Genomic DNA, 22,945 nt, shown 5'->3' on the forward strand with positions numbered 1-22,945 from the left:
AAAACTTATAGGATCATATTAATCACATTCATTTACTAAATATACAGCTATATTATAATTATTTTAAATTTTATTACTATAATATTCCACTGAGAGACTGATAATGTGTAATTCTTACATAATAATGATCCAGTTATAAATTAGTATTTTTCTTTTTCTCAATTTTTAGATTCTTCGCAGGTATAGGCAGGATGTCATTGTTTTCCTTCAGTAAACATTTGTACAGGCAAAATGCAATAGAAGTGAAGATGATAGTGAATACTTTGCAAAAACAGCCTAAAATTTAAAAAATACAACCATCAGATATGTCAGTTTATTTAAAGCAAAAATATTTGAGGAAAGGATGCCATTTACCAAAGTACATTTTATCTCTAAAGGTATCAATTTCCTAACTGTAGAATATAATTAACGTCATAAACATATTAAGTTACTTAAAGGGTATTTTTTAAATGTTTACAAAACTTTTTAGATTTCTTAACCGAATAGCCCAAGAAAAAAGCTATGTGTTATTATTTCATAGAATGTATTAATTCAAAAATAGAAAAATGCATTTCTACTTTTAAAACTTAACTATCAGCAGGAACTGGAACCTGTTTAAGTCATTTCATGCTCTACTCTTTTTGAAATATTCATCATTTTCCAAATACAAACAAATATTTTAGAAATATTGATTATTTAGGGTTTTTATTAATTTTCATATTTCATTTCAGAAATTTAATGTAGTACAAGTATTATATAAAAATACTTGAACTTTGAATGCAAACAATCCTGTTAATTAAAGTAAAAAATATTGTAGAGCAACAATTAAATTAAAATAATTAAATTAAATCAACTAAATTAAAGTAGAAAATATTTTAGAGCAATAATATCAATTATCTGACAATAACGATTATAGTGGTTCAAAAGATAAAATAGGAAACATTCATTTATAATAATGAGTCTATTCATTTATAATGACACAATATTTCACACATTTATTTATAAAGCCAAGCACTATAAACAACCCAAAATACATTAATGAGAATGGATAGCTGTAATATAATCGCAAAATGAAATAGTATTCAGAAAAAATTTTAAAGCACAAACTACTGCTATAAAAACATGGCTGAATTTCCGAAAAGCAAAATATTAAGCAAGATAGACAAGAACAAACAAACCAGTATATATTGTATTACATTCACATAAATTTCTAAAACAGGGAAAACCAACATATTGTAATAGAAATCTGAAAGAGGTTTATCTGTGGAAGAAGGAAATTGACTAGAAAGGGGCATAGAAGAAATTTCTGTTTCTTGTTTTGGGTGCTGGTTTCACAGGTTCACTCAATTATCAAAAGCCATCAAACCAAATACCTAAGATCTATTTTACCCAATAGCATATCAATTTTTTATAGTAGTGCTTGATACATTTTTCACAAACACAGAGTAACCAGCATCTGGATCAAGAACAAAACACTGTCAACAACCCAGAGGCCCTCCTCATGTTTCCTCAAATTCACTAACCCAAAAGGGTTAGTTTTTTTTGTTTTTGAAGTATATTCAGGTCAAAATTATATAAGTAGGATCATACAGTGAATACTAATTTATGACTGTTTTTTTCTTTAACATTATTTTTGTGTGATTCATCCATATTTTATATAGTTGTATATCTTTCCCTTTTATTGTTGTAAAGTATTCCCTTATCTATTTTATCACTATTTATTTATTCATTCTGTTGTTTATTGGCTATTTGATTATCGACTTTTGGGAAGTTTCTTTTGTCCACTTTGCTATTAAATTATGTAACTTTTGTTTATTATTGATTTGTGGGAGTTTTTTATATATTTTGAGTATTAGTTCTTTTTCACCTTTTTTACTGTCTTCTAAACTACAGCTGTCTTTTCTGTCTCTTAATTATTTCTTTTGATGATCAGAACTTATTAATTTTAATATAGTCTGATTTTTCTTTTATAGCTAGTGCTTTTTGTATCCTGTTTATTCAATCTCTTCTTACTCCAAGACCATGGAGGGATTCTCCTGTTTTTCTTAAAAGGCTTTATTGTTTTATCTTTCACATTTAGATTTGCAATGCATCTAGAATTGGTTTTTGTATATGATTTGAGATTAGGATTAAGATATATTTTTTTTAGATATGCATATATTAAATGATCCTTTATTTAAAAGACCATCTTTTTACCATTGTAGTGTCTCCTTCCTTTGCCATAAATCAGTTGAGTGTGCATGTGTGGGTTTGTTTTTGGATTCTCTATTCTGTTCCATTTGTCAGTGTGTTGACACTTGCACTCTTCTGTATTAATTATTATAGCTTGATAATAGGCTTTGATACCTGATAGCATGTATCCTAAAATTTTGTTTCATCTTCAAGATTCTCTTGATAATTCTTGGCCCTTTGGCTTTCATTCGAATTTCAATTCTCTTGTCAATTTCAAAAAAAAACCCCACCTTCTGGCATTTTGTTTTTGATCACTTGATACTATAGATTAATTAAAAGAAGAGGCATTTTAAAATCTTCCTATTTGTAAACAGGATACATTTTTTCCATCTATTTAGGTTTTAATGTCTCTCAGATAAAATTTGTTGTTGTCGGTATAGAGATTTTATATAAATTTCAATAGATTTTTTTCTTGGTACTTGACTTTTTTAATGTTTTTATATTATTTTTGTATTTGGTTGTATAGAAAATGTAACTGATTTTTGCAGAAATACAACTGATTTTTAAATATTGATTATATATTAAGTAACCTTACTAAATATACTTACTAATTCTAATATACTATTTTGATATGAATGCTAATTACAGGTATGTTCACTTTATTAAAATGTGTTGAGCTATACATTTATAATATGTGCTCTTTACTGTATATATAATATATTTCAATAAAAATTCTATCAAAATAAATAAACCCGATGAAGTGGTAAACATGACAACTTAAAACAGGAAATGTTACAAAAGACATAAATCATCTCTCTACTGTAATTAAACTAAAGCTGATGGAATCCTTCATTTGAGATAAAAGGTATGTAATGAGTCATCTCAATGAAAACTTAAGATTTGAGAGATATCAGAAGAATTTCCTTGCTACCAAAGGGAACCAGTGAATTGAACATTGTTTTTACCAGCTTTTTAAGTCATAAAACTTTTGTGAATCTGAATGCCACAGCCTTCCTCCACTGGGGGAAAATTTTTGGACATAAGATGTAGAAATAGAATTTTAGGATTTCAAACATATACTAAAGTTCACTGTGGGCTCCTAGGGTTCATGGATCCCTGGTTGAATGTCTTGCTCTAGAGTAGTAGTGTACATAGAACTTCTTGTGACAATGACAGCATTCTACATTTGCACTGTACAATACAGCAGTCAAATATGACCATTAAACGTGAAATTTAGCTGAACTTTTAATTGCATTTAATTTAGTTTAAATTTAAATAGCTACATGTGGTTAATATATACCACATTGAACAGTACAGCTCTAGTCTTTCACAAAGCTGTCTTCAAGGTGCTTTGTTAAAAATACACATGCCTACCACCAAACCCTGGTATTCTAATTCAGAGACTCAAATCTTATATTTTTAGCAAGCACTCCAAGTTTTTCTGATTCAACTGACTCATAGAATATACTTTAAAATGTACTAGTTTATACAAAATTGCCACAAATGCATATTCTTATGTCTCCTGTGTTTTGCCCTCTCATTATAATTTATGTTATTTATTATTGTTATCTCCTTTTAAAAGCTCCTGAGCAGTTTCTCTAGTAGTTTATCAACATTCTCAATTATGTCCTGTGTTTGAAAATAGTTAAGCATGTTACAGGTATATCTAAAATAAAATTTAAAAGGCTCAGAAGTGTTTTTAAGAGGACTTCCTTAAGAACAATGTCTAGTTTTGTTGGATTATCTCTGAGGAATTCATTTTGACTTCTTAAATGTCATTTTTGACTTTTTAATTTTTTCTTGAATTTTACTTTATTCAGTGTTGACTGCTTGATAATCGACTTCTGAATTAGAAGGCATTACTGTATACTGTTTATCAAACAAGTATTTGTTACTGTTAAATGGTAGAGTCTATCATTATGTGTTTTTTTAATTACTGAACCCACTTAGTAAAATCATAAAACATATAACTACTTTAAAATATTTATCACACCAATAGCATCTCTACAATAAAATCATTAAATGTTAACAATGATTAAGACTTCAGAAGTTATGTACTCCAAAATCCTCATTTTACAAATGAATAAATTGAGTCCAGAAAGATCTAGTGAATTTTCCAAAGTGATACAAGCATATCCAAACTTTCCCAATACTTTGACCATAGCTCACAGCACCACAGCATCCTAATCTTTGTATCTCTTATTTATTCTACAAATACTGAATGTTTTCCATGTGCCAAGCACTATTACATCATCGAGCAAAAGAAACCATATGAAATTTACATTTATATAGGGTAAGGGTATCTTGATGCTTTTTAGTGGTGCAAAAAAAAATTTTTTTTTTAATTATCCAGTCTTTTACTGTGAAAATGGAAAGGGTCACAAAGTCAAACTACTTGGTTGTATATGTTTACAAAGAAAATCACTTTCCAAATTGAAATCCTGCTTATTATCACCCTTTACTCAGGAATAACGTAATACAATTGTGTATTTAATGCAGTGACTCAAGTATTTACATAAATTCTATAGTATTTTAGTGTCCAAAATATTTTCTAAATAATATAAGGCTTCTTTAATCATCACAGTATTGATTTGTTCATAGTTTATTATTACTCTACCTTATAAACAACCATAAACTTTTAAAACAATTTTACCTCTCTACATTTCTTCAATAGATATCACTTACATATTCCTACGAATAGGTAGGCCATTTTTGTCATGTCATAGATCCAACAACTCCCTCTTTTCCCACAGTATCCAGTATCCCAAAAGGTACAAGAAGTTTCTCCTATCATTTTAAAAGCAATTGGTCCAGGTATACTCCCTACGAAAAATACCATGATTGAAATTTTCCATGAAAACACTATAGGTTGGGATCAGAATGATTTTTATCCTAAAATTAAACTTACACCTATATATTTAGTCTTCATCATTGTAAACATATCATTTAAAATTATTTAAGAATTTACTTGTAGATAGGACTGTTAATAACTAGAAACAATGTGTTTTCAAAAAAGTCTTATCCCTGTAAGTGTAAAAAACTGATAGATTTGCATCTTTTTAGAATGGTGTGCATGTTGTTATTTAGTTGACATCTCAAAACTTGTTAATTCTTGAATTAAAAATTTAAGAGAAAGTATTTTAAAGAGGTACTAAATATTGATTTTGAGAACTCCGTATACCTCAATCCAATCCAATCATGTTTCTTTACCCCACTAATATTTTCAATCAACTGCTTGAATCAGAAGTCTGAATATAGCCATAATGTGGATTTGAAAGCAGTGTTTGCTATTTTAAGAAAGCCTGAGGTACAGAGTGTATTATCCTCAGCAAAACCAATTTGTTCTTTGGATATAAATCCCTAAAAACATCAGATTCACTGTCCTTGGTAATGAAATGTTTAAAAGCACTAGTCTAGGTTAGTGACTTCCCAAATGTGCAAGCAATGTATAGTTGCTATGTTTACATGAGTGTTTTATTTCAGCTTACTAAACCACATGTATGAGCTTGATGAACATACTTCTGATCAAATAGATTGTTTCTTCTAATCGAATATAATATTAATGCATATTTTATATGACAGTTAGGATGGGCTTTATATTAGGTATTGTTTTTATGTATTACTGCCCAATTCTGCAAAGCAGCTCTCTCATTAGTTTGTTTCAGTTTATCATTATTTATTTGAAATTATAAATATGCATATAGACACACATATCAAAAAATGAACATTTCAGTGTAATAAAAGATTGTCAAAAGTCCATACCAAATACTCTCAAAATCACATAGGTCACACCCAAGGCCAAACAACGCTGTTCGTCAGATACAACACTGCAAGCAAAGAGCAATAATATCATCAAAATACCATTATTAATAGCTATAGAGAATGTTTTCTAGGTTAAAGAATACTTTTTCTGTGCATCAATTAAACTAAGAATCTTTAGCCAGTTAACAGGGTTCAATCTGGTTGAATTAAAGAACTGCAACAACTCCCATTTCTTCATATCCTGCCCCTTGCCAACCAATTCCAAAGCTTCTTGCTTTTCACAAAAAAGAAGCAATTATGACCCAAACCCTCAGCCCCATCATCCTTTCCCTTTACTGAAAAAAAAAAAAAAAGTAGCACTAGATTTCCCACTTCTTTTTCTTCATTTTGGAGTGAACATCCATTATTTTAGAACCTTCTTTTTCCCCCTGTGAGAGCCACTCTTTACCTCTCTGTACCTTGCTCTGGGAGGCTGACCTAAATGGACTACATCAATAGGCTCTCTTGCCTTCTGGCTTCTGAATGGGTTCTGCCAATGGGGTGCTGTGGCATGAGGGAGGAAAGTGAGGTCATGGTCTTCATTCCCAAGGTCCATCCCTGCACAATTATGTCAGGCTGACTAGGTGTCTAGACAAAGAATTCTCCCCTACAGGTTTCTCTCCTTCTTACCCCTGTTTCCCTTTGAGCTTGAGGTGGTAACAGACCAGAGGTATTGCACTGTACCTTGAGATTCCTTAAACCCTGCCCGCATTTTAAATAACCACTTTATTCAACTTTGAATTGTCCTAATCTGAGGGTATCATCTCTTTCCTGTTGGATCTCTCACTGTTACACTCACTATTCAAAAGCTAAAATAAATGAAAAATAACTTTCCCAAATGAAAACAAGATCTCTATATAGGAATAGCAATAGGAATATTGGTCAAACCAGGCCTTTGTTTAAAAAAGAAAAATAATGTATAACATTACATATTGTAGTTTGGAAAATAAATTGAAAATACAACAAAAAAATCAACATTTCAGAAAGTAAAAAATAACTAAATTTATAAGATATGATATTTTAAGTAAATTGTTTACCCTTTATTTCCTTGTTCTAGAACTTGCAAAACAAACTAGTATGACCAATATTTTCGTTCAAAATAACTCATTGTATTAAAATGTAGCATACGTATAATATTTTGTGACTATTTTGCGAAAAGTAAGATAATTTCACCTTTGTCAACCTGGAAAAAAGTATATATTCTTTCCTCAAATGTTTACTACCAGGAAAATGAAAATAAATTAACCAATTCTCAAATGATAATATTTTTAAATTAAAAAAATACACTTTTATTACGAGCAGATTTACTAAAGAGAAGTAAAAGAAGTAACGTGCCACATTTCAGAACCACACTTTAGTATAAAGTTTTTGGTATAAAGTGGAAAGAGTCTTATGCCTAACTGTAATTGAGAGTTCTGCTTCGTTTAGCATAAGTAGTTTTCTTATATGTAATATGATATGAGTGTCCTCTGAAACATCTATTCAGCAGACCATAACTCATAAGTATAATTAAGTATTTATATATCTTCAGTTTGATTATAACTTTTTCTAACTGATATATTAAACAAGGCAAAAAAGATTGATTCTCAGGATTTTGCAAAATCAGTTAAATGAACAGCACAAAAACAAATAACTGATATGTATAGAAAAACAAAATTTTAATGCATAAACTCCTATGTTTTAGCAACAAAGTGAATGCTTTTTTTTTGTATTCTAACAAGTAAGCCTATAATAGGATGATTTAAGGATTTCATTGAGTAAACAAAAAGCTTATTAATACTCTTCCAAATGTAAAAGGCAGCTTCTACTATCTCTTACCACTTCTAAATGTATATTTTCAGTCCATATCTTTCATGTAAGACACGAGTTCTAGACTTAAGTTCCTGCCTTGCGCAAAAGTTGGTTTTCCCCTAGTGCACCCTGCCACAAGTGGAACCATCATCCATGCAGTTTTCAAGTCCAAAATCTGTAAGTCAAAGTGGCATCTTCGATACTATCCTTTTCCTTATTGACCTCATACAATTAATAATCAAGTTATTATTAAAAATAAACATTTTTCATATACTTTTCTCGGATTTTCTTCATCTCTAATTCCACTGGCCTATTCCAAGCCTGTATATTTGCCTTAAAAAGAAGAAAATGAAATGACTTCCTAATTTACCTCCCAACAACCATCCTTATCCTTTCAGTCCATTCTCCATATAAGAGCCACAGTGATTTTTTTTAAGGCGAAATTCTGATTATTTCACTGCTCCACTAGGATCTTTCAGTGGCTTCCCATTGTTCTTAGGATAAAATCTAGAATTGCAAATAAATTTACAAGGGTCATCCAATCTTGTTAGTCTCATTCCATGCCACTTCACTTTTGCCTTTATCTCCCTCCTTGTTCATGACATTCTAAAATACAACAGTCTTATGAAGGTACTTTAGAATCTTTGCATATGTCATTCCCACTATGTGAAATACTCATTCTCCATCTTTTAGGGTTTAGCTTAAGTAACATATCTTCAGGCATACCCTCTCTGAATCTCCAAAGTAAGTAAGATCATCTTATAATTTTCTCATTGCATTTTTCTATATTTTCTTTGCAGCATGTTTTAATATTACAATTAAATACTTATACGTGTAACCATTTTTTTTTTTTTTTTTTTTGCTTTGCTGTCTATTTTTCCACCCTCAAATGTCCAGGCAGAAGGAACCTGGTCACTTTTCTTCCGCTTTTCTTCCTCCCTGGCTCTCTCCCCTTTAAAGTACTCATCTACCTTCCTGTTTGAATCCACAATGACTATCACAGTTGAGAAGACAAAAACATGTAAAAATAAAGAGAGATGGAAGGGAAAGAAAGAATGGAAGAACTAGTTTTTCTTAAGAACACTGACAAAGAGATACAAACAAATGATATTTTTCTGTTTAGACTTAAGCATCACACAGCTTTAGATTTCAGAAAATTTCTGCAGAGAAAAAAAGATTTTGTCATTCTTAGGCTCATGTGATCACCAAAATCTCAGATAAATAGAATGTACTAAAAAGAAATGAAATTCTCTAACTGAAAAATATGCTAATTAGTATTAGGAACTCAATAGGTGAATTTAATATCTAATTAGACACAGACGAAGATAGAATTAGTAAACTAGTATGTATATAAGTAACTGAAAAAGCAGGTGGAGGTAGAATTAATACATTAGGATATAGATAAGTGAAAAAAAACTTTAGTCTGAAGCACAGAGTACAAAAATAGAAAGTGTGTCTATGTGTTTCTTATAAGAGTTCTATAAGAAACACATGGACACAATGAAAGATTTATGGTATGTATAATTTGATATCACAAAGGTGAGTAGAGAAAGAATGAAGCAGAAGCAGTATCTGCAAAAAGAATAGTTAAGAATTTCCCAAAACCAATGAAAGATCTTGTGATAGATAATCACCCAAAGATGACTATCACCGATTCCTTTTTATTTCCCTATACATGCATGTTGTTCCTGACATTAAGAGATAGAATCAAATCACCCTCCCCTTGAAACATAATGACTTTTTTGAAAAATAGAATCCAGAAAAGTGACATTCTTGGACTGTCAGCCTAGGTCAAATTAAGCCTACAGTTTATGCCTGGGTCTTTTGGAACACTAACACTTTGGGCCGCACCCTTTTGAAATTGTTGAACTTTGTTAACAGAAGTACAGGTCACATAAAGAGTCCACTTATGGCAAATCAACAGTAGTCTCCCAGCAAAATTTTGCCTAAATTGTAAGCCTTCTTGGAAATCCAGCCCAGTTATGCTGTCAGATGACTCGAGTGTCGTGTGCCAACTAACCATAAGCTCATGAGAAACTCTGACCAAGAACTACCCACATTGAACCCAGTCAACTCAGTGAACTATGAAAGATACAGATAAATTGTTGTCATTAAATTTGGGGTGGTTTGTTACTGCTATGAATTGAATTGTATCTCCTCCAAAATTTAGATGCTGAAATCCTAACTCTTCTCCGATACCTTGGAATGCTACCGTATTGGAGACAGAGTTTTACAGAGAAAATTAAGTTAAAGTTTAGTTCGCCTCGTGGGCCTTAATCCAACATAACTGATGTCCTCATAGTGAGTGGAAATATGGACACAGACATGTACAGAGCTAAGACAATGTGAAGACTAAAGGGAAGATGGCTATCTACAAGCCAAAGAGAGGTCCTTCCCTCTTAGCCATCCGAAGAAACCAACCCTTCCAACACCTTGATCTCAGATTTCTAGTCTCCAGAACTGTAAGTAAACAAATGTCTGTTATTTTAGACACCCAGCCTGTTGTACCTTTTTCTGGCAGCCTAGCAAACTAATACAGTTACCATCCTAGTAGCTAATAGAAAAAGACAGCAAGCTTTTCTTTTAAAGCCATAAGAACATTTTAAAACTCCATGAACCATCAATACAAACGAAATTATATTAAGGAATATCATAGTGAAATTGCTGACAGACAAAGACAATGAGAAAATGTTAAAAGCATCTAGAGAAAAAGACACATTACATTCAAAGGAACAGTAATAAAATGTTATAGAAAGCAAGAAGACAGTTAAATATTTCTTTTTAAAGTACTGAAAGAAAATAATGACCAACATGGAATTCCATAAGTAGTCAAAATATAATTTTATAATAAAAGTAGATTAAAGACATTTTTAAACAAGAAACAAATGAACAAAAATCATTTCCAGCAGACCCACAGTAAAACAAACTTTTCTAGAGGAAGGAATGACCCCTAAAAAAATGCAGGAAAAAAATGAAGAGATTCTGGTACTGTGCTATTAAATATATAATAAATAAAATTACATTCTTGAGGATTTAAAATTTAAGTAGCCTCAAAATACCTAACAATAACAAAAGCTTGGAAGAGAGTTAGTTAATGGAATTAAAGTATTTTTATGTTCTTATATTATCCAGGGAGTGGCAAAAGTACTACTGTACATTTGACTCTAATAAGTAATACATACTCCTGTAAGATCTAAAGTGACTATACAAGAAGAATAAAATAATACATAATTAGCAAAATAATAGAGGGAAATAATGAAAACTAAAAATAACTATCAATTCAAAAGAAGTAAGAAAGGACTAAAAGAACAAGTAGAAAAATTTTAAAACAAACAGTAAAATAATAGATGAAAATCCTAACACATTAGCAATTATTTTAATAGTTTATATACTCCAATTAAAAAGCTAACTATGTGTGGCTTCCAAAATGTGCCTTAAATAGTTATAGTAAGAGAAAGATTGAAAGTAAAAAGAAAAGTATCTAATGAAAATGCTACTAAAAATATAACCGATAAAGCAATATTAAAGTCAGAAAAAGTAACTCTAAGACAAAGTTATCAGAGGACTATTTCATAAGGATAAAAGAGTCAATAAAGCAGGAAGTGGTAGCAATGCTAAATGTTTTCAACTAATATAGATTCAAGATATATACAGCAAAGATGATAGAAATTTAAAAAATGAACACATCCACCATAACAGATAAAATTTTAAATCATTTGTAAGTCTAAAGACATTTTCAAGAAAAGAAATGATAAAAATGTGTTCTCTGAACACAGTGGACTCAATCTAACAATAAATAACAAAAATATAACAAATTTCCAAATATTTAGAAATTAAACTATACACTTCCAAATAACACATAGTTCCAATAAAAAAAATACACTGAAAGGCATATTTGAATTTAAAGAATGAGAAAAAATGTATATCAGACATTCAGCATGCACATTTAGATAAAAAAGGCATGTACACAAATATATAGAAATATATATGTGGATAAAATAATTATAAAAATAAATTAAAATGATGGAAATTATTAAAATAAAAATAGAAAGATTTATTAGTCTCCCCACCTACACACACACACAAAGTCATTCAATTTTTAATTAAAACCTCTCACAAAGAAATTTCCAGGCCCAGGTGACATCACAAGTGGTTTCTTCCAAAGATTTAATTAAAAAGTAATACTACACCATGATAAAATAGTATAGATATTAGGAAAAGAGGAAATACTTCTCAATTCATTTTTTGAGGCTAAAATAACACTGATGCCAAAACCAGACGAGCATATTAAATTATAAAGCAACTTTATTCATACAAAATTTCTAACTATACCAGCAAAATGAATTGAGCAACTAACCAAATCCGATTAATTCGTAGAATAAGTAGACATATCTTATCGCAATAATCTCAATTGATATGTCAAATACAATTGATAAATTTAAAATTTATTAATTAAAAAAATTTTAATGAACTAGAAATGGAAGCAAACTGGCTTTTTCTAATAGGTGCTATAAATACCACAGTTAATGGTGAAATTTACAGCAAATTTCATATCTAACAATGAAATATCAAAATCCTTCATCCTAATGGGCATAAAAAACAAGGAGTAACTATCACTACTTCTATTTAGCATTGTACAGGATAGCTTAATCAGTGCAAGAAAAAAGGTATAAAGATTGGAAAAGAAATAAAAATCATTATTTGCAGATTATGATTATGTACATAAAAAATCTGAAGTAATCTACCAACTATTTGAAATTAATATGAACACAATCACAGAATACGAAGTCAAAGCACAAGGATGAATTCCATTTCTTCATACCAGCAATAAACAACTATACTATACTATGCTATAATAAACATCAAAAACATCAATTACCTAAGAATGAATCTAATGGAGATATATGACCTCCACCATGAAAAAATTATGAAACATTATTAGGAGAAATAAATGAAGATTTAAATAAATAAAGAGATTATACTTCACTGACTGATCAAGAGACTCAGTGTGGTAAGTATAGCAGCTCTTCCAAATTGATTCAAAGGCATTCCAATAAAAATCTCAACATATTTTTTATGGACATTGACTAAGTAATTTTAATCACCTAGAAATACAAAGGGCCAAGAATGGCGAAGATAATCTTGAAGATGGGCTTACAACAAAGCCTGACATATTCACAATAAATATACAGAAATAGACCCACATACATAGAGCCTGTTGGTACACTGCTGTGGGGAAAGGATAGCCTTTCAATAAATGGTGGTGAGTCAGTTAACATACATATTAAAAAAGCAAACCTAAATCCCTACTTTAAGAAAAAAAATTCCGGCTGAATTATTGATTATATACTCTTTTATTAAAATAACATAAAAATGTCCTCATGATTTTGATTAGGCTAAGATTTCTTAAACAGGATATTAAAATTAAAAAATATATTTCACTCAAAAGATGCCATTATCAGAGTGGAAAGGCAAGCTGTAGAGTTGGAAAAGATATTTGTAAAGACTATATATGACGAATGACCCCCAACTTGGGAGTATATAAAGAATATATAAAGACTTTTTGGAAGTCAATAATGAAAAGACAGAAACCCAGTGTAAAAATATACAAAAGAAATGAACAGCCATTTGACAAAACTGCATACTCATATGGCTAGTAAGTAACGGAAAATATGTTCAATATTAGTCTTCTGAATAAGGAAATTAAAATCACAAGGAAATAATACACACACCCATCAAAATTGCTTAAAGTTAAAAACAACAATAGAATGCTAGAAGAATGAATTTGTGCAAATACTTTTGTAATTTATTAAAGAATTTAACATATGTGTAGCTTATAACTCAGCAATTCTGTTTATATATGCACTCAATAGAGAGTTAAACATACACATGAATTTTGACAATGTAACAGTTTCCTTTCTAGCAGCTGCTACCTTGAAACAAAAGAATAAATCATTTACTTACGATATTGTAAAATCTTCCTAAAATTGATTTTTATGTATTAAATGAACAATGATTATGAATAATATATACATACCGAAGGATGGTTAGGAGGTTTGGTATACCAGCAAAATCAGCAAATACAATTGTACAAAAGGTAAGAACAATGAACAGAGGCAATTTAGAGCACTTTGTATCACATTTCCCAGATCGAGCATCAATAAAATCACCTTGATCATCTGGAGTTATTAATCCTTCATTAATGCAAGAACAATTGAAGTATGTCTATGAAAATTAAGATAGGAAACAATCTTAGAAATATAGTCATAATGCAAAAACTTTTATTGTAAAATAAAAATTAAATCAATAACTACAGGAGGACTAACCAGTTTTATTAGTAAATATCTTTATATTAAATCTGCCTGTCATTATTTAAAAATGAAACATTAATGATAAGTCCAAGGTATTTTACCTAAATGAATTGTGTGTGTGTGTGTGTGTGTGTGTGTGTGTGTGTGTGTGTGTATTTAATTTTAGTTACTTAGGAAAAATTCTATTTAAAGAATTCCACCAAAAATATTACATTTAATTGCACAAATAACTATTGAAGAGCTATGTAAATTGAAGGGAGTTAAGGAAAATGTAATAAAATGGAACTTTAGTTGGGATTTGAAGTATGGACAGTTACCCAACCATGGAAGGTTTTGGGACTATACTGTAAAGATAAGACTTTATTTTCTATGTAATGATGACAGGGCTATTATCTATTACACTGAGAAGGCAGTGTCTAAGGCCTAAAATACAACAGAGCTACATAAAAATGTTGTAACTTTAGTGTCTTAAAAAAAAGAATGTAATAATAATGGATCCAGCCTGGATCATATTTGTTTTTCACAGAAATGCAGTTGTACATGAATTTTTTAAATTAATTATTTTAGTGAAGGAAGGGGCTTACAAAGGCAAAGTGTATAGTGCCAGTGAAAGTCACAATGTAGCCCTAAATGGAAAGCAATGAAAATTTGGGGTGGTTGTTACACAGCTGGTAATTCAAGAAAGATGAAAAGGTAATATTTTCTAAGAAAACTAATATAGAGTTTGAAGATACAGAGACTAGGTAGCAATTTATTAATCTATTGAAAAGATTCTAAGTTACTACTAGTGAAGGAATAAGAGGAAACAGAGATGGGTTAAATCTGAGTGAGGCATAAAGTGGTGGTCCAAAAATCGTCTCAGTTTGTTTGTGGGAGTTGCTAAGTGGCTACTGGATATGCTAAAAAAAAAAAAAAAAAAGAGAGAGAGAGAGAAAGAGAGAGAGAAAAGAAAGAAAGAAAAAGAAAAAGAAATATCCAAATGTCCTAATTTCAATTTATACATTCCACTATTTTTTTTTAAGTGTCTATGTACTAAATATCATTTTAGGTGCTGGGAAAACACACTAAACAATACAACAGAAATCCCTGCCCTCATGTAGAGAAATTTTTTCTTGGACGAGACAAATAACAATAACAACAACAACATGTAATGGAGCACATGGTGACAAATATTTTACAGATTAAAAAATAAAGCAAGAAAAAAGTACAGGGGTGAACTTAATATAATCAGTGAATATCTCAATGATGCAGTGATATTTGAGCAGAGGTAAGGCAGTGAGCTATTTGGTTAGCTGGAAAAAGTACATTCTAGGTAGAAAAACAAAAACAGAAATTGAAAAGCCTTGGGGCTAGAGCTTACTTGATAAGTTCAAAGAAAAGCAAGGAGAAAAATGTGGGTGGAGCAGAGTGAACATGAAGGAAACTAAGAGAAAATAAAATCAGAGTAGTGGGGGAAGGGTAGATTATACAGAAACTGGTAATTGCAAGACCAATTTAAGAACTTTGTTTTTTAATCTTAGTAATGTGAAACCATTGGATGGATATATGTATAAATGACATATTTTGAAAGATTACTTGGCTGCTATATTGAGACTACTGGACTATGAAGGTAAGGGTGAAAGCAGAGAAAATAGTTAAAAAGGTGTTAAAATAAAGTACAAGACAATGGTGACTGGGACCAGGGCAGCATCAGAGGAAATGATGAAGATAGCCAGATCTAGCATTTATTTTGAATGTTGATTTGAAAGGATTTTCTGAAAGATCTTAAGGTAGGAACGGTTATCAGGAGGCATGGTTTAATGTGAGAGTATCTTTTCTACTCCCAATTCCCACAAGCATTCTGTATTGGGGCCACATAAGGTAAATGTTCTTTTCTTCTTTTAAACATTGATAAAAAGGAAAATATGTAGGGGGAGGGGAGCTTTTATAGAGAGCTAGGAGTGAAATGTAAACATTGTCTACAAGTACAACATCTTACTGGAGAGAAAGAAGCATAATTAACTACCTTCTGGTTATTTTCTAATGTTTTAGAATATGCACACCCTGCAAAGCAAGGAGAAAAATATTCAATATCATCTCTTCCACATACAGTGGAATAAAATGAAGGTGAACATCCACAATGAGAATTGCAAGGAGCCGTCAGGTTTCCAGACTGTCCTGTTCTATAAAAAAAAGATTGAATGTAATTATAACATCACTGCATTATACTTATTAATGTATATCTATGAGATCCGTAAAAATATTATTAAAATAATCATTTTAACAGCCTTATTAAGATATAACTGATATACAATAAACTATATGTCCAAAGTGTACAATTTGAATTTTTTTGTTCTATGTACACACTTGTGAAACCATCATTACTATCATGTTAACAAACTTAATCATCACCCCTAGAAGATTCTTCATGCTCCTTTTAATTCCTCTGCCCCCTGGTATCTGTTGATCTACTTTCTGCCACTATTATTTGAATTTCATAGCATTTTGTGAAATGGAAAAATATAATATGTGCTCTTTGGCTTCTTTCATGCAGTTGATATTTAGGTGGTCTTTGTATGCATATACTTTCATATCTCGAGTAAAAATTAAAGAATTGAATGTTTGGATAATATGGTAGGTGTTTTCCATAGTGATTATGCTATTTTACATTCCCACTAGCAGTGCATAAGAGCTTCATTTGCTTTGTGCATGCCTCATCAACACTTGGTATTGTCAGTCTTTTCAATTTTAGACATTCTAAAAGGGGTATAGTAGTTTCATATTGTGGTTTTTAATATGCATTTATCTAATGACTAATGATGTTAGCATTCTTCCATGTGTTTATTTTCCATCTGTATATATTATTTGGTTAAATGTCCAAATCTTTTGCCCATTTTTGTAGATTATTTGTTTTCATATTAAGCATTGAGAGTTTTTTATATATTCTAGAAACTAGTCCTTTGTTGGATAAATGATTTTCAAATATCTTCTCACAGTCTTTAGACTGTTTTTAACTTCCTTAACATGGTCTTTTAAATACCAGAAGTTTTTTTATTCTGATGATGTCCAATTTATCAATATATTTCTGTATGGATCATGTGTTTGGTGATCTAAAACTTTACTGAACCTAAGTTCACAAAATTTTTCCTTATATTCTTGGAATTTAACAATTCACATTTACATCTACAATTCATTTTGAGTTATTTTACATGGTACAAGATATGGATCGAAATTTATTTGTTTATGTAAAGATACCTAACTGTTCCAGCATCATTTGTTAAAATGATTGTATGTTCTTCACTACATTGCATATGCGCCCTGTCAAAAATCAATTATCCTTATAATGTGGGCCTATTTCTGGACTCTATTCTGTTCAACTATTTTGATCTAATTGTCTATGTTTATACCAATACTACTTTCTTGAGTACTTTATCCTTACTGAGTTAGTCCTCCACTTTTGTTCTTCAGAATTGTTTGTGGTTTTTCTAGATCCTGTGAATTCTAGCGGTATTAGTCTCCCTGGATTTTCAGCTCATCAGCTCAACTCAGGGAGTCTGCCAGAATCTGTCTAGTTCCAAATCCTTATGACAAGATCTCAAAACTCTCATAAGGCAGTCAGCTGGAAGAATCATAGGGCTCACCTTGAATGCTCCCCATTTCTCACTTTCACTATCCTTCACTGACCAGTTCCCACGTCTTGAAAACCATTGTTTTGAAATAGATTCATTGTACAGAAATAAATTCTATAAACCACCAAGAATCTACCCTCCAACACATACAAAAAAGGCAAATTAAAATTACATCATAGGACTACTCTTCTTAGCAAGATGCCCCTCCCCCACTCTTCCTACCCCTAAGACCTAATGCATTTGCAGTACTCTCAGTTTTGCATTGGCTGCTGCAGGTAATCTCTCACTGACCACTGGCTTTTGTGTTATTTTTTCAAAAATCAAAATCTTGTAGGAGCAGTCCAATCAGCTGAGCTTCAGGTCATATCCTTGGTGATATCAGGAAGATGAGGAAAGAAATATTTATTTTCTTGATTGATTTAGAAATAGGCAAGTCCCTAACTCACACGTGCACTGAATGGAGCCCAAATAGCAAAGATGATGAATGTTAAGTACCAAAAAGACAAAGTTTTTTGTATGTTGTTGGTTTCAATTTACTAACATTTTGCTGAGGCTATTGCGTCTAAGTTTATGAGAGAGATTGGTCTGTAGTGTCTATTATTTTGTATTGTCCTTAGTTTTGCTATCAGAATAATATTGGCCTCATAAAATAAATTAAAGGAGTATTCTCTCCTCTTCTATTTTTTAGAAGATATTGTGTAGAATCACTGTTACTTCCTCAAATGTTTGGTAGAATGCTTCAGTGAAATCATCAGGGCTAGAAAATGTGTTAGGAGGAGTTTATAAACTGTGGGTTCAATTTCTTAAATAGTTTTTATTATAGCTATTCAAATTATCTATTTCATATTAGGTGTTTTTTTTCAGTTTGTGCTTTTTAAGGATTAGTTCATATTATCTGTCAAATTTATCTGTGTAGAGTTTATAATGGTTCCTTTTTATTCTTCAAATATCTATGGGGATGGTTTTATTGCCTGTTTCATTACTGATAATGGTTAATTAGTGTGTTCTTTGCTTTTTATCTTTGTCAATCTTGCTAGTGATGTGTTAATTTTATTGACCTTTCAAAGAACTGTGTTTTTGTTTCATTGATTTCTAATTGTATCTTTATTATTTGCTTCCTTCTGTTTCCTTTGAGTTTAATTTTGCTCTTATTTTTCTAAATTCTTGAGATGGAGTTTAGATTATAGATTTGAGACTTCTCCTGTTTTCTATTGAGTGTATTTAGTAGTATAAAATTTCCCCTAATTACTATTTTAGTTGTGTCCTGCAATTGTGATATATGGTATTTTTGTTTCCATTCAGGTCCATGTATTTTCTTTTAATTTGACTTCAGACTTCCTCTGTGACTCATGGATTATTTAGAAGTGTGTTGCTTAGTTTCCAAGTGTGGTAGAAAACACATTCTATAGTTTCAGTTTTTTAAACTTTTGAGATTTGTTTTATGGCCCCAGATATGGCCTTTTCAGTGACTTTTCCATTTGTACTTGAAAAGAATATGCACTTTACTGTTGTTGACATGAGAGTTCCACAGATACAAATTAGTTCAGGTTGGGTAACTGTGATTTTGGTACTTCTTTTTTCTCCCTTGAGAGGGTAATGATCAAGTTTCCAAGTGTACTTCTATTTGTCTTCTTTTTCTCCCAGTTATACAGTTTTTCCTATTTGTATCTGTAGAGTCCGTCGTTAGCTCCATGCATAAGTAGAGTTGTTAGTTCTTATTGGTAAATTGACCAATTTATCATTTTGTAATGTCTTTATCCTTATAATTTTATTGGTTCTGAAGTCTGATATTAATACATTCCTTCCAGCTTTCTTTCGTTTAGTGTTTTTATGCTATAACTTTTCTCATATTTTTTATTTTTGAACTATATCATCATTATCTGTTGTAGGCCTCATGTAGACTAAATTTAGTTGGAATTTAATTTTTTTTATCCAATCTGAAAACCACTTCCTTCAAATAAATAGGTTTTGACTAGAAATTAATGAGTATTTTCATAAAGCACCAGATAGTAAGTATTTTAGGCTTCACAAACCTTATACTTTCTGTTATATATTCTTTGCCCTTTTTAAATTAGTAAACTTCATTTTTTAGAACTGTTTTAGGTTTACAGAATAATTGAGCATATAGAGTTACCACATACTTCTTCTCCACCTACACACAGTTTCACCTATTTCACCTATTATTATGTTACTTTATTGTGGTACGCTTTTTACAACTGATGAACAAATAATTTCGCCTTTTCCAGAATGTAATATAGTTGGAATCATATAGTATGTCGCCTGACTTCTTTCACTTAGCAATATTCATTTAAGATTCCTCCATGTTTTTTATGGCTTAATAGCTTATTTCTTTTTATCATTGGATAATATTCCATTTTATCTACAGCTTATCAATCCATTCATCTATTAAAGGGTATGTTGGTTGTTTCCAATTTTTAGCAATTATGAATGAAGCTGCTATAAAAACTCATTAGCAGATTTTTATGTGAACATATATTTTCAACTCATTTGGGTAAATACCTAATGGCAAGACTATGTCTATGTATGAAACTACCAAACTGTCAAAGTCCCTTACCATTTTATATTACAGTAGCAGTGAATCCAAGTCCTTGTTGCTCTATATCCTCACTAGCGTTTGGTTTTGTCAGTTTATTTTTTTTAATTTTAACCATTCTAAAAGATGTGTTGTGCTATCTCTTTGTCATTTTAATTTGCAATTTCCTAATGGCATATGATACTGAGCATATTTTCATATGTTTATCAGCATCTGTATATCTTCTTTAGCGAGGTTTCTATTCAGATCTTTTGGCCAGTTTTAATTGGATTGTTTATTCACAAATGGATGAGTTTTAAAAGTTCTTTTAATATTTTGCATATGTCCTATACCAGATATACATTCTTCTCCCAGCTTGCAGTTTGTCTTTTAATTCTATTAACTGCGTCTTTCACAGAGAAGGGTATTCATTTTAATAAAGACTAACATTTTTTTTTTCTTTCTTGCATCATCTTTGGTTTTGTATTAAAAATGTCATCACCAAACCCAAAGTTAGCTAGATTTTATCCTCTGTTATCTTTGAAAAGTTTTAGAGTTTGGAGTTTCACATTTAGGTCTTGATCCATTTTAAGTTAATTTTTGTGACAAATGTAAATTCATCTAGATTATTCTTCTCTGCCTCCTTTCCTTCCTCCTCCCTCCTCCTTCTCCCCTTTCTCTTCCTCCTCCTCCTTTTTTTTTTCTTTGCATGCGAACATTCAGTTACTCCAGCACTATTTATTGAAAAGACTATCCTCATTCTAATCCAAGATGATAACATATGAGCTTCCTGAACTTACCTGCTCCCACCCACACACCAAATCTACAGCTACACATGGAGAAATTGTCTCAGAAAAAAAAACCAGTAACTAGCTGAGTGACTCCTACACGTTGGGCAAATGAGAAAATACCCACGTCACTAACACTGAAATGGGTAGGAAAAGCTGAGACACTCTCACCATAAACCTCACTCCTGGCACAGTGCCATTTTATTGGAAAGGAGCTTTCAATTCCTAACGTTTTTCCTAAGAAGCAAAGGGTTTGGAAGGAGCCTATGCCTGTGCCCCCAGCTTTTGCAGCTGCTGCCCAAGGGATGAGCCCCTAGGTGCCTGACCCAGAGAGCCAATGGAGTTTGTATTCACGAGTCCCAAAGGGCTTGCAAACAAAGAAGCAATTATTAACAAGAAGAGGAGCACTCTCCCACATCTATAATCACTTAGGCTCAGCACACAGGAAGCAGGCAAAAAAGCCCATCTCTCAGTTTCTCCATAGAAGGGTCCTAACAATATACTTTCCATCTAGTGCTTGAGGGTCCAGTTTCCAATTGGCCTGAATATGGAGGTGCTGACTGCGATATTCTCTTTTGGGACACTGACAGGTTTTGGCACACCTTCAGTCACTGGGCACCACTAAAAACAAAAGTGGTTTGCACAATTACAAAGATTTGTGAGACTACCAAGAGCTCAGATCTATAATAATTTATTGATAGATACACGAGGTTAAAAGATGTGAACTGTAACATCAAAAATATAAAATAATGGGGAAAGATTAAAACTGTAGAACTTTAGTATGTATTTGAGGTTATCAGCTTAATATAAACTGATATAAATATGTTTTATGTAAGCCTCATGATAACCACAAAGCAAAAACCTACATAAAATCCTTAAAAGATAAAAAGAAAGGAATCTCAGCATACTACTAAAGAAAATCATCAAATCACAAAGCATGAGCAAGAAAAGAAGAAACAATACAGGAACCACAAAATAGTCAGAAAACAACAAAATGGCAATAAGTGCATACCTAGCAATAATAACTTTAAATGTAAATGGACAAAATACTCCAATCAAAAGATATAAAATATCTAAATAGTTTTTTTAAAAAGACCATCTATATGTCGCATACAAAAGATTCATTTCAGATGTAAGGAAACACACAGACTGAAAGTGAAAGGATGGAAAAAGATACTCCACGAAAATAGAAACTAAAAGAAAGCTGGGGTAGCTATACTTAAAAACAGACTTTAAGACAAAGACTATAAAAAGAAACAAAGGTCCCTTTACAATGAAAAGAGATCAATCCAAGAAGAGAATATAACATTTGTAAATATTTATGCACTCAACAGGAGCACCTAAATACATAAAGCAAATATTAACAGACTTAAAGAGATAAATAGACAGCAATACAATAATACTAGAGGACTTCAATACCCACTTTCAGCAACAGATAAATTATCCAGACAGAAAAACCTGCTAGGAAACTTGAACCTAAACTACATGTTAGACCAGATGTACTTAACTGATATTTGTAAGACAGCCCATCGAACAGCAGCAAAATATATTCTCAAATGCACATGAAATAATCTCCAGGATAGATCATATGTTAGGCCACAAAACAACTCTTAATACATTTTAAATTGAATCATATCAAATATCTTTTCTAACCACAATGGTATGAAACTAGAAATCACTTACAAGAAAAATAAAAAATTCACAAATGTGTGAAGATTAAACAACATGCTACTGAACAACCAATGGGTCATAAAAGAAATCAAAAAATACCTTGAGATACATGGAAATGGAAATGTACCAAAACCCATGGGATGCAGCAAAAGCAATTCTAAGAGAGAATTTCATAGCAATAAATACCTACATTAAGAAAAAAGAGATCTCAAATAAATAACCTAACTTTATACCTCAAGGAACTAGAAAAAGAACTAAGCCCAAATTTAGCAGAAGGAAATAAAAATCAAA

General features: G+C 31.1%; 1 protein-coding gene across 1 annotated transcript in view; it reads right to left on the reverse strand.

Annotated features, from left to right (window-relative positions):
- Nucleotides 1-133: 133 nt before the first annotated feature.
- Nucleotides 134-22,945, reverse strand: part of LOC105304863 (solute carrier organic anion transporter family member 6A1) — a 74,245-nt gene continuing 51,433 nt past the window's right edge. The window contains exons 8-12 of the mRNA XM_011379170.1: nt 16,060-16,216; nt 13,781-13,968; nt 5,914-5,978; nt 4,837-4,974; nt 134-276 (exon numbers count right to left, since the gene is read on the reverse strand). Coding sequence (XP_011377472.1) covers nt 134-276; nt 4,837-4,974; nt 5,914-5,978; nt 13,781-13,968; nt 16,060-16,216 — 691 coding nt within the window. The remainder of the gene's footprint in view (nt 277-4,836; nt 4,975-5,913; nt 5,979-13,780; nt 13,969-16,059; nt 16,217-22,945) is intronic.

Source organism: Pteropus vampyrus, unplaced genomic scaffold (assembly GCF_000151845.1).
Source record: "Pteropus vampyrus isolate Shadow unplaced genomic scaffold, Pvam_2.0 Scaffold11, whole genome shotgun sequence".
In the NCBI taxonomy this organism is placed as follows: domain Eukaryota; kingdom Metazoa; phylum Chordata; class Mammalia; order Chiroptera; family Pteropodidae; genus Pteropus; species Pteropus vampyrus.